General features: G+C 34.8%; 3 protein-coding genes across 3 annotated transcripts; all 3 read left to right on the forward strand.

Annotated features, from left to right (window-relative positions):
- Positions 1–1,704: 1,704 nt before the first annotated feature.
- Positions 1,705–2,821, forward strand: LOC147297447 (VQ motif-containing protein). Its single transcript, XM_086228757.1, has one exon. It carries the CDS (start codon positions 1,850–1,852, stop codon positions 2,555–2,557), a length of 708 nt encoding a protein of 235 aa, XP_086084883.1. The 5' UTR covers positions 1,705–1,849; the 3' UTR covers positions 2,558–2,821.
- Positions 2,822–4,820: 1,999 nt separating this feature from the next.
- Positions 4,821–7,260, forward strand: LOC147297448 (RNA-binding (RRM/RBD/RNP motifs) family protein). The gene is made up of 4 exons (XM_086256416.1): positions 4,821–5,012; positions 6,384–6,452; positions 6,583–6,689; positions 6,766–7,260. The coding sequence occupies exons 1-4, from the start codon at positions 4,859–4,861 to the stop codon at positions 6,910–6,912; spliced, it is 477 nt and encodes a 158-aa protein (XP_086112542.1). The 5' UTR covers positions 4,821–4,858; the 3' UTR covers positions 6,913–7,260.
- A 698-nt stretch (positions 7,261–7,958) lies between these two features.
- LOC147297449 (choline-phosphate cytidylyltransferase 1-like) lies at positions 7,959–11,717 on the forward strand. The gene is made up of 8 exons (XM_086236183.1): positions 7,959–8,211; positions 8,608–8,721; positions 9,177–9,272; positions 9,778–9,820; positions 10,247–10,402; positions 10,497–10,577; positions 11,075–11,185; positions 11,299–11,717. The coding sequence occupies exons 1-8, from the start codon at positions 8,099–8,101 to the stop codon at positions 11,434–11,436; spliced, it is 852 nt and encodes a 283-aa protein (XP_086092309.1). The 5' UTR covers positions 7,959–8,098; the 3' UTR covers positions 11,437–11,717.
- The last annotated feature ends 1,051 nt before the right edge of the window (positions 11,718–12,768 follow it).

Raw genomic sequence — 12,768 nt, forward strand, 5'->3', positions numbered from 1 at the left:
CCCATCGGGTGGTGAAAGGGCCCACTTATATTGTTCCAGATATATAATTTCCTGAAATTTTATATTTTCTTACTACCTGAAATTATATTATATATACACAAGAATGGTAAATCTTCTTTGTTAGATAAATAATAGTAAACGTACTACTCCCAAGAAATTATGGTGTGACAACCCTCTTCAATTATAGATATATAAGAATTTTCCACTCTATATATATGGATAATAGTGACATTAACAATTATTCTAGAAGCTAATTCATTTATTTTGTAAGGAAAGCTTCAAAGCATTCAATGCTTCATCATTAATTAAGCAAATTAAAATAAATGCAAATTAAGCGTTCACATTGGATCACCCTCCCTTCTACTTTTAGATAGCGTCACCTTTCAAGCTGTTTCAGACAAGAAATACTGAAACAGTGAAATGCCTTTAGACTTGGTTTTGTTCAAAATTAGTATTAATTAATTACTCTGTAGTAAATTAGTAATGAAATTATAATTAATTCTTAGGGGCTTGTTACAAATCACCTCGTATAATTAATAGATGACGTCTGATAGTAGATCACGTCTGATGTCGATCATGTCATTGTTTCTTAACTTAGATAATGACGATTAACTATGCATAATATTGTTGCCATAAATTATAAAAAGAAAAGAGAAAAAGACTATGCATGTTGCCATGTTCAATTAATTAACTATTTAATTAGTTGCGTACAATGTGTAGGGCATCAAATATCTCTCTCACTATTAATTCAGCATATATGTTGAAAATTACTGCTACAGAAATCAACGGCTTGTATACATAAATATATCTATATGCATGATGATGACTTGCAAGTTTTCACATTGATTCTTAATAAATCAGATTATTCATCAATTCCATAATAATCTTAAATTATATTTATGTTGTAATGCCCCTATATATTACTTATGTTTTTTGTTTTTGTGAACCCGACACAAGACCTGGGACACGTAGGATATTCTTTGCTTTGCTAATTGTTGGCAACTGATTATATCCCTATTTAAGGGGAAAAACAAAATCATATCCATAACTGCATGCATTATTTAACCACTTATTATTATGATTTTTCAATTCCTTCAATAGATTAGGCTATAAATTAAAATATATATATTTAATTGTGGTCAAAGAAACACAGGCGGCCATGGATCTATTGTTAATTCAAGTCCTAATGGTGATTAGGTTCATTACTCTCTCTCTCTCTCTCTCTCTCTCTCTCTCTCTCAAACACATATCATTTGCAGCCCGGCCCCAAACAATATCCTTTGATGATCTTGAATGATTTATATTAATATCGATCTCCTTATGTGAAACTTTAATTAATTAGAACAAGCTAGGATTTGTTTGGTGGGATGGCAGACAGTACATCAAAGTAAGCTAAGTTTTTTTAATTATGGTTGGTTTATTTTTAACAATTTTCTGACCAAGGAAGCATAGACCAGCTCAAAAGGCATCCATCCAATTAATTAGAGTGTCTATAAGTGATGTGGATGTGCTGACCTCATTGAGATAAACAGATGTAATTTCCAGGAAGCTCAGCATATATACTTTCGCAATAAGTTAGCATCTCTCTTTCCCACCCTTTCAAACGAAAGGTCAAAGTAGACTTGTCTTAATTTGACCAAAACAAGTCACTATAAATACAATAGAGGCATCAACTACTTGCTTATTTCCCTATATCACCCACCACACAAAATAGAGGCATCAACTCCAAGTTTATGTTGTTCCTCTTTGGCGGCATCATGAGCACTCCAAGTCGGTAAAAATCCCACTTAAATTAATTCCTGTCTTGTAAGTTGTTTTTCAGGCATCAACAAATTGAGCGGCTAGAAATATGCCTGGTCCTAATGAGTGGGAGCAATACTACCAAAAAACCTTCATGGATAATATTGGGTTGCAGCAATCAACACCCAATATCAATGGAGCGTTCTCATCAGATTCAACTATTGTCGCAACAAGTAGTGCTGTTATGACAGAAAACATGAAGATCAACAGCCCCAGCAGCTCATTCAACACAGCTACTACTCCTACTACTACTTCATCAGGCCAGCTAACCCCTACCGGAAGTGTATCGAAACCAATTCGGAGGAGGTCCAGGGTTTCCAAGAAGACCCCCATCACTCTCCTCAATGCCAACGCCAACAACTTTCGAGCCCTCGTGCAACAATTCACAGGCTGCTCCACTGCTAGCACACCCATGTCGTTTGGAAACCAAAAGGGTCCGATCAACTTGAGTTTTGGACTCAACAATAATGCAACGAATGCGGTTATTGCACCTTTTGGCAACAACTATAACTCTAACAGTTACCATCATCAGCAACTGCAGCAACAGCAACAACAACAACAACAAGAGCAAAAACGACAACCCCTACTCCAACTGCAGGAAAACCAACAATTGCACCAAGAGCAGCAGCAACAATGTATGTATCCGTTTGACAATATTAGTGGTGGTTATAATCCTATGGCTTTGGAGACTGTGGATGGGCTTGTCATGGATCAGGAAGATATAGCTTTAAATGACTTTTCTTTATTCACCAATTAGTACTATAGGAATTATTATCTGATCATGTTTAATTAATTAGTTTCTGCAAGATTATATATGGATAAAAGAAATTGAAAAAGAAAAGAGCTATGTAGATTTCTCTCTTTAATTATGACTAAGTTGATTAACGTATGCTGTAATAGAACAATATGAAATTTTCATCAGATGCTCATCATGATCGATGTGTACGATATGTTAATTATTTTGTCCACTTTGAATCACTTTTTTGGTGTGAAATTGATGAGATCGAGCACCTATTATATCTGTCTTTGTTTCATTAGTGTATATATGTATTGCTTCATATTTTTGGGGGATTCATATGATCCTTTCATACAACTTTTAATTTTGGTGCATGGCATGTGCGCACCTATTCAATAAATTAATGGTCTTATATTATGTGTTACAATATTTTTTGTATCAATGAATTTGATGGTGTCGAACTCATAGTCTATACTAATTCTAACTTTTTCCCAGTTTCTTCATCATCTGGAAATGTTTGTGAGGATTATATGTCACAAATATTTCATTAGCCATCAATTAAGCAATAAATACAACATGAAGGTTTGGGATCATAGTAATTGAGTACTTAATTAGCAAAGTTGGGGTTTGATCTGTTCAACATATAGTAGATAGTAGCTAGTAGCTAGTAGCTAGTCTTGGAAGTTTCATTGTGGAAGGTGAGTAGTGCTACTGTGCTAGTACTGCTGCAACAGTCTATGTCAAGAGTATTGACTAGACACTACTAGTGATCGAGAAATGGGGGAAGGATCGGACCAAGAAAGTACGTGGGCTGCCGGGTTTGAGGGCCATTAACTAATTTGCATCAGAAATATTCCTCCTTCTTTGGCTTTATCTTAATTCTGATCAAGTCGACTCCATCACTTGGTTGACTAAGAATCTTAGCTTGCTTTTTGACTTGGTAGTCGGTACTCGTAGTTGCTAACTTGGTATATCCGTATATCCGTATATATATATATATATATGAAAAATATGATTAGAATCGTCAATATCTTGCTTCCACCTTCTAATTAAGAACTAACAAGTGTTTTAATAAGTAAATAATGTTATTTATGTGATACCTAATTAAGAAGTATCAACTTGCAAAAAAAAAAAAAAATTCAGCCATCATTTTTTGCATTGAAAGTTCACTAAAGAAAAATAATGGAATTTTACATGTTTTACATTTAATATATCAATTGTATATGGATGCAAAACGTTATTTATTCAAATTTTTCATTTGCACTATGAAGAATGGACCACCTCCTTACATGCCAAACATAAATGATCATCTACATCTCCATAAAAACCAATAATACATCAAATGCAATTATCTATTTGCAGTTTTTGAATCAAGACGTACTCTTAGGAGCGAGTCTTGATTATATATATAGGTGTAGGATTAAAGTGCTCCATATCAGTGAAGTTAAAAGTCTCCACAAATCTACATTATACACTAAGTAATATTCCAAACATGCAATAGATTAAAATCTTATCGCAGGTAAAAGTAGAAAAATTTCATACAACATGTTTTTTTCAACAATCATATTGCATTCTTTCTACTTCTGTTCTAGCATAGCGCCATAGCATGCCAAAAATGGCTAATAACCTTCCCAATTCCTGGTCAACCTAGGTAAGAGTGCAGGGAAACTCGAGCCAAAAGCTGTCAACCTAATTGGACTCTGACTTCCAAGCTTTGCTTGGCCTAAATACAATGCAATTATGGCTTCAAATTAAGACTACACATCAACATGCCCACTCACATTACTCTATATTGTGAGGTCCATTGTCAAGGAAGCATTACTCCGAAACTGTTGTATAATTTCACTATATATTATTTAATTCTCAAATTGTTCTAATAAAATCCAAATAAATGCCCAAAAAAATAGAAAATTATGAAAGGAACATATAAAACAAATGTTTTATCTAAGAAAAAATAAATCAAACCCACATGTCAATAAGCTGGTTTGGTCACCGACTGAGTGTATTGTCTACAATACTATACATGGAGGACCATAGGGTTGTGGATTGCAGGTCACAAGTTGACTCCTTGAGTTTTTAATAACTTTTATGTGAGAAACAAAATGAAAGATTTAGAAATTAAAAAAGACAAATGGGATAGCCAAATGGGCCTAGAACATGGTCCATCTCTCGACCTACCTCATGTCGGACCCAAAAACATGATCCAGGCCTGGACTGGATTGGACAGTGGCCCACAGGGTCGGTGATATGAATTAGTAGTAGTAGAGAGTGGCAGTGTAAAGACTACAACGGAACACTTCTTCAACCGTTAATTGAGAAAGCATGTGGGCGACAATGGTATCTTTTCCGTGCTATGCCTACGCCAAACCCATGCACACTCTTCCAACTTCTGTGTCAAAGCGTACAGGCTCCAAGTCTTTGAAACTCAGAGCTTCCTTCTTCGACTACCCTCTCGCAAGCAAAATATTGGTCAAAAGTATAGCCATATCTCCTCCTTCTTCTGTGTTTTTTTAGATAATCGTATAACTTTGATTTTACTTAGTACAATCAATGTGAATTTGATTGGTTTCTCATGTGGGGTTTCTTCAATCTGTGAATTCTGATGAAGTTTGTGAAGTAAATCTGCTCTTTACTACTGAATTTGATTGTTTTACCATCTGGGTCTTCTTCAATTTCTGATTTTTATGTAATATATGAAGTGGGTTAGCTCTTGTTTATTATGCTTGTTAGGTTTGCGAACTGGGTTTTGTGAATTGGTGGATTGTCAAATAGTTTATGAAGTTAATCAGTTCGTCTTTGCTGATTTTATTTGTTTTCTATCTAGTAGAAAGTGTACATTTTGATACAATTATGAAGTAGTTTAGCTCTTCGTTATTTAATTTTGATTGATTTAACTTCTTGCGTCTTCTCAATTTGTGAATTTTGGATATTTCTTGTTTTCCCGTGATTGTAAATGTGTATTAGTTGTTAAACATATTTTAGCTACAGCTTATTTGGACAAGGGTTAGGAAAAATCACAAGTTAGTTTGGATGATTAAAATGGAGTGATTATAGGCAAGTAGAGGTACAACAGTGAAATTTGGTATACATGAAGGATTGTTTATTTGTTTATAATGAATATGGAGCTGACTGAGCATATGGAATGTAAAAGTAAGGTTAGAAGTGATGGAGCGATTAAGGCTGATGACCTACAGAAACCCAAGGGTGATTAATTTCGTTTTCAGAGTTAAAAATAATTTAAAAGGAAAGAGATTGAGAAGAGTACATTGATTACAAGATGAAGAGTTCAGTTTTGCTCAATCCTATGGTAAAACGACACTAGCTAAAAACAAAATGATAAAGCAGAGATAGGTGGATTATGATATGGTTTAGTAAAGCTGTTCCTGAGTATGCAGTTACTTGGCTTACCATCCAAAATAAAGGACAAATTCGCTGGGGATACACTGGAAATCTCACTTGACTGTTTGGCAATCATTACGTTGCAGAATCTCCTCTTCTGTGAGTGTGGTTTTACTTGAAGATTATGCCCTGCTGTTCTTAAATATGTAAGATTGATCAGCAGCAGAGCACAGAGTTAAGCTGGCCAATCAACGATTTCAAGAGCATGAAGTTGGATACAATTGCTGTTAAACTAGCCAGGAATGGATTGATCGGCCATGTTTTGGCATGTAGAAATGCTTTTGCTAGATGTAACAAGTTCTACATTGATGAACCAAACCCTTAATTGCAAGAATAGATGTTAGGTTTAGAGTTTCAGGTCTTAGCAATATTAGTTTATTTCTAGAATAAAGAAAATATGGAATGTCTCTAATTGTCCAAGTTCTGATTGTATTATATTGAGCTGCAGATATACCATATTCCACCAGTGAAAGTAGTTTGCAGGACAAATTTTCGAATTTCGGCCAGATAGCTGAAGGTAAATCCTTGTGATCTTGTCTTTCCTGGTTGATCATGCAAAAAGCATTAAGTATCTTGGATAGTCTGATCCCTCATTTGTTCCAATACATTTCTCCCAGTCCAGTAATTGTATTTACTTTCTCTTGCAGTTAAACTAGTCAAGGATGAAGTCTCAAGAAGGTCCAAGGGGTTTGCATTTATCCAATATACCAGTCAAGATGATGCTATGCTTGCCCTGGAAAATATGGATCGCCAGGTTCTACCTTTGCCATTTCCTTCTACCTTTGCCATTTTCCATTAACCCTTGGTGACTGATTTGCTTCTTTTATCAGAATCTTGATGGCAGGGTCATCTATGTAGAGCTTGCAAAACCTGGGAAAGATGCTTATGGAGGATATCCAACAACCTCTGGACCCCCAAAGAAGCAGTCTTTGCAGCAACAGCAGCAGCAACAGGAAGTTTCGGACTGCTGGTACTGAGTGAAAAACAACAATACAGGAGTTTTTGAAAGAAAAAAAATACTGGATGCAAAGGTACATTTCACTCCTGCAACCCAATGTGGCACAAGCATTAGCATTGTGGAGTCCCAGAATGATTGAATGTCATCACAGTATGTGTATTAGAAGTGTATGGTTAGAACATTTGTAGTTGGAGAGATTATAAAATGTCTCTATGGTCATGGAAAGTAGATGATTTTTTCCTTTCATAGGGGAAAGAAGCATTTGAGCATTCAGAGAAGAAAACAACTGTAATACTAATGAGATACAATGTTATGATATAAACAATATATGAATCTTATTGAATATAGATTGAGATTGGAAGCACAATGGAAGATAATGTTGTGTTGAAAACATTCACATCCACTTCATGTTGTTAGTGATATATGCTGGTGCGAAACTGACTATAAGAAAATTGATTTTAAGGTTGACAGAACTTGAGAAAATGATTGACTGACAGGGGTTGTCTGCGTATTCTATTGGATTGAAGAATTCGAGTTTTTCCTCTTGACTTTCCTGTCAATTTTGGGTGGTTTGAACAACAATATTTATTTATTGAGCCAAACTTTATTAATACTTGAGAACACAAACAAAAATTCACCAATTTTTTATATACTTGAAAAGAAAAATGGCCAACCTAACGAATCATTTCAACTTTGACGTCTGTTTGTGTAAACTAGAGAGGCACCCCAATTTTTCTGTGGATTGTGTGAATGAATATTGCAAGTTTCAAGGGAACCAACAAAGTATCTTAATTTAACAAAAAAAAAAAAATTACAACAAAGTATCTCATAGAAAAAAAAACGGTATTTATTATAAAACTTTTTTTAATGGGAAGAAATTATTAAACTTGAAGTATACATTTTTTTAATAATGAAATTGAACTATACATTCTAGAAAAAAATGACAAAAAATGGAAAAAAAAGGATAAAAATAATAACCGTTTTTGGATGGAGAGAAATAACCGTAAAAAAAAAAACGACGATAGTAAAGGAATACATGTCCTAGTATACTATTCGAAATTGTGAAGAAAACCTGGGTTCTTTCTGGGTACTGTACGTTACCGTTTAAGGAGTGGTCTTTTAGAGTGAGAGAGAGAGAAAGAGCCGGAGAGCAGGAGGGCTCTGTTTTCTCTGAAACCCACAATTTGCAATTCAGAGTTTAAAAGATGAAGGATCGGAATCAGAGTAGTGAGGCGCGTCCAGTGAGAGTATATGCAGATGGAATATATGATCTCTTTCACTTCGGCCATGCCCGTTCTCTTGAGCAGGCCAAGAAGCTGTAACTCTCTCTCTCTCTCTCTCCCTCATAAATCAAGTTTATTGTTAATAATTTCATGTGGGTTTTCATATTTTTCGTTAAATTTCTTGAAACTCAAGCAATTTCCTTTCAGGACTTGAGTGTTTTTTTCTGTTCTCTGGGTTTTGGTTATTGTAATTTGCTGCTGAATATTCAGGCTCTTAAAGATGGGCTACGTGATATATGTATTCATGTATGTCTGCCTTGGAATTGGGATTTGAGGCCAAAACGTTTCTTTGTTCTAGTTTTTGTTGTTTGTTGCTTCTAGAAGTACATTTGAGATATATGGATCCTATTTTATACTTAAATGTCTCTGGGTTATCAAATCAATGAAGTTTGATTTAGTTTTGAAGTGTTTTATTCATGTCTACACTCTAGGTTCCCAAACACGTACCTGCTTGTTGGCTGCTGCAATGATGAAGTTACCCACAATTATAAGGGAAAAACTGTTATGACAGAGAAGGAACGGTATGAGTCCCTCCGCCACTGCAGGTTGGTTTATGCATGTGCCTGAAATCTCTCATTTTTAGTAATTGTTTTTCTCTCATCTCTGTTAGGCTTCAACTAAACACGGGGAAGGGATGGATGAGAAGTATTTGTTAGTCTTATGCTTGTTGCTATTCTTGTGTGGACTTAGAATGCATTTAAAAAAAGAAACTTATTTTTAGGCTTAAGCTTGTGTTGTATCTAATGAAAAATGTTAAATTTCTAGAAATTAGCCTTCCTTTTAAAGCATTTTGACCTTTTTTTTTTTTTTTTTTTTTTTTTTTTTTTCCACTTTTGCTAGTTTTTTCAATGATAGAATCTAATTTAGAAAGACATCTTCATCAGTCCATGGGTTGGTCAAACTATTGAATACCATATTTTGCATCATCACACTCAATTAACTATTTTGCATTTTTCAATTGTTGTTTTTAAAGCATTGTCTTGTAATATATTTGATACAGATGGGTGGATGAAGTTATCCCTGATGCACCGTGGGTGCTCACGCAAGAGTTTCTTGACAAACATCAGATTGACTATGTGGCACATGACTCTCTTCCGTAAGGTTAACCAACCCCAAATAAATTACCTTAATTGTACTAGATCAAATTTTGCAAATGCTTGAAATTTTTCTCTGCTTGTCTTTTTCTTTGGCCTCACTTTTATTTTAAGGGGAACAAGGATTATCATCAAATGGAGGGGTATGTACATTTGAGTTGGCAATGCTCAATTAATAGTATTTTTTTCTAAGGATAGTATTGATACCACATAAAAGTTGAAATCATCACCAAATGCTCTCACAAAGGTTCAGATGAAGTTATGATGTTTCTTAGCACTCAGGATGTCCTATTTGTATTTACTTTTGTTAACTGACTGACTTTAATTTCAAGCAAGATCTTTATTTGATTCATAACATGATTATCTGTGATGCTGAAATAATATTATCCTCTACTTTGAGGTTTTCAGTAGCCAGATTATTCTTTACCGTGGAATTTTATTTTATTTAATAAAGATAACCATATATCCATATATGTTAATTGCTTCTTCTTTGTCCTAAAATTGTAGCTATGCTGATGCAAGTGGGTCTGGAAAGGATGTCTATGAATTTGTAAGTTTTAGTGATTGCTGAACATATATGATTATTTTCTATTACAAACATTGTTAGGCTTCCCCTTTTCTTTTTTGTGTCTGACAAGGGTTCTTTGTTTGATATAACTACTTTTAATGTTGATTGGACTAGAACTAGATTGTGGATGGCAATAGGAATAAGTTCTTACTGTTCTGTAGGGCTTGCTTACTTCTAGTTCTCTTTCTTTTAGGTTTTTCCATTGTAACCCTCTTCTTCTCACTCTCAGTCCTTTCTTTTATCTTGCTCTGTTCCAGCTCCTTTTTAAATTGTGTATCAGTGGCTTACTTGCGTGAATACTTCCAGCCTTTTAACTTTTGTACTAGTTCTTACGTTCTAGATGTAACCTCTATCATTCTTGACTATCATGGCTTGTTATATTTTATCTGTTTACATGAACTTCCACAGGTTAAGTCCGTTGGGAAGTTTAAGGAAACGAAACGGACTGATGGGATCTCTACATCAGATATCATAATGAGGATTGTTAAAGATTACAACCAGTATGTGATGCGTAATTTGGACCGTGGGTACTCAAGGAAGGAGCTAGGTGTTAGCTATGTGAGGGTATGTTCTTGTTTATCCCTTTTGTTCCGGTGAGCACTTCGTTTTGGCTCTAGTGTGAAAAGTGATCTATGTCATCCTTATTTCTTACTATTAGGAAAAGAGACTGAGAGTGAACATGGGACTGAAAAGATTGCGTGAGAGGGTGAAGGAGCACCAGGAAAAAGTTGGAGAGAAGGTATGTATTTCCATGATGCTTAATCATTTTTTTGGCTCCTTTTCGTATGCATCATTGACTATGAGTATTTGACAATTTAATCCAGGTGTGTTATTCTACCACATGGACGCTGTTCTGTGATTTATTGTATGTTTTTTGGTCTTTAAGTTGAATAGATGGTTACAATCTCAAATTGTGATCTAAATACACATATGAATTATAAGCATTTTATACCCTTTCTGTTGTGCATCTTAAGATGTAACTTGGATTGCGGTTTGCCATGGTTGTAGTAAATTTTGAGAACTTTGCAAAGTACTGTGTACTTTTCTTGAGGTTAATCATGGAAGCAAAAAAAAAAAAATTAATGAGCACAGAAGTGTCTGCAGATTAGGGAAGCTAGTTGAAATACAGAGAAAGACTCAGAACCCTCTACCTGAGCTCCCCCCTTTAAACTGAGGACCAGATAACCAGTTGCTGCCTAATAGATGACTAGTCCTTCCTCTGTTGTGACTTTGCAGATACAAATAGTAACAAAAACTGCCAAAATGCGTCGTGATGAATGGGTGGAGAATGCTGATCGATTGGTTGCTGGATTTCTTGAGATGTTCGAAGAAGGTTTTCATAAAATGGTTGGCTCTCTCTCTCTCTCTCTCTCTCTCTCTCTCTCAGCTGAGTTTGTATGCTTAGGGAAAATTTATTCCATTTTTTGGACTTTTGAAAACTTGTTGGGGTCTTCTATCAGGGAACAGCCATAAGGGACCGAATTCAAGAACGAATAAGGAAGCAGCAGTTCAGAGGGCTTTTATATGAAGAAGAAGAAGATGATGAGTTATATGATGACTCGGAAGAAGAAAACTATGATGATGAAGACGAAAAATAAGTTTATTTTTGTTGCTGTCCTTTGATTGGGCTGAAATACTAGTTCATGGTATTAGTATAGAAGTAATCTAAGAAGACGTCCATAGACTAAAATTACTTGAAGTTTACGAAATAGCTTGAAGTTTAGATTGGATGCTTAAGACACTTATTGGTATTATGTCTTTTTTGTTTCGGCAGTTTCCTGTTTGCAGTAGTTAGCACAAAATCTTTATGAAGAAAATCTCAAAGTTGTGTAAATTCACTCTTTTAAAGAACCCCGTAAGCTCTTCTTTTTTAGTGTCATCTACATATGTATGTTGTCGCGGCTACTTTTTTATGCAAGTGAGATGTGATCGGTCTATTAAAGAAGGACCATTCGAGTTTTCACAAACAAATTAAAGTGTTTTTGGTTTCTTTTTTCAGACTCTCTCACATCACATGAGGGTGATACCACCATTCAGTACCATAGGAGGCTTTTTGCAGTAGTGCCCACCAGAACTAAATGCTAGCAATCTAGCATAATAGGTTTCCTTGCAAGTATAACAAAACAGAACTCAGGCATTCCTTTCCTTGTCCTTTTTTTCATCATTGGTATAATGTGATCCTTCTCACAATCTCGCCTCTATATCACACGGGGAAAATAAGTGCGATTGATTGTCCTTGAGGATTGAGGAAATTTAGTGCTAGTGGCTTCCATGACAGCATGTTTTACAACATACTGTATTATCCCACTTTGCAATGCCATACATATATCTGTTTTCTAGGTTGTCTATGTGTTTTTAGTCAACAAGAAGCTCAAAATGGTGAGAAGACACCACAAAGAAATGACATTGTCCAAACCCAATATCTATGCATGTTCTAAATGTTTGCTTAAGGGTTATAAAAGCAAATCAAAGTAAAGTATGATGACTGAAAATACAGAGGCATCTTTCTTATTTTTCGAAATTGCACTTGTTTCTGGCCAAAAAAAGAAATTGCACTTGTCTTTCCTATCAATTATCAAAGTTTTTAATAAAGGAAAATTAAATATGTCTGACAAAGAAAGGTCCCAAAAGTAGTGTGGATAAGTGTGAGCATAATATTAATTCCATGACTAAAACAAAATGTAAAGAAAGATTTCTATTTTCCGCACTCCTCCTCTTCATCAAAAAGAGCTGTCATAGTTCCGTAAATTATTTAAAGTCAGTTAAAAAAAACGTATTTTATATATACACAAATATAGGATAATCCCTTATTGGAGAACATAAGAAGTTTATATGAATTTGGACCACACATGCAGAAAAAAAAATTATCATACTCAATAAAATTCAGCACTATAACTTATGTTGCTAGACTATCTGATAAGATAACATTT

Source organism: Dryas octopetala, chromosome 1, assembly GCF_963921425.1.
Source record: "Dryas octopetala chromosome 1, drDryOcto1.1, whole genome shotgun sequence".
Lineage (NCBI taxonomy): Eukaryota > Viridiplantae > Streptophyta > Magnoliopsida > Rosales > Rosaceae > Dryas > Dryas octopetala.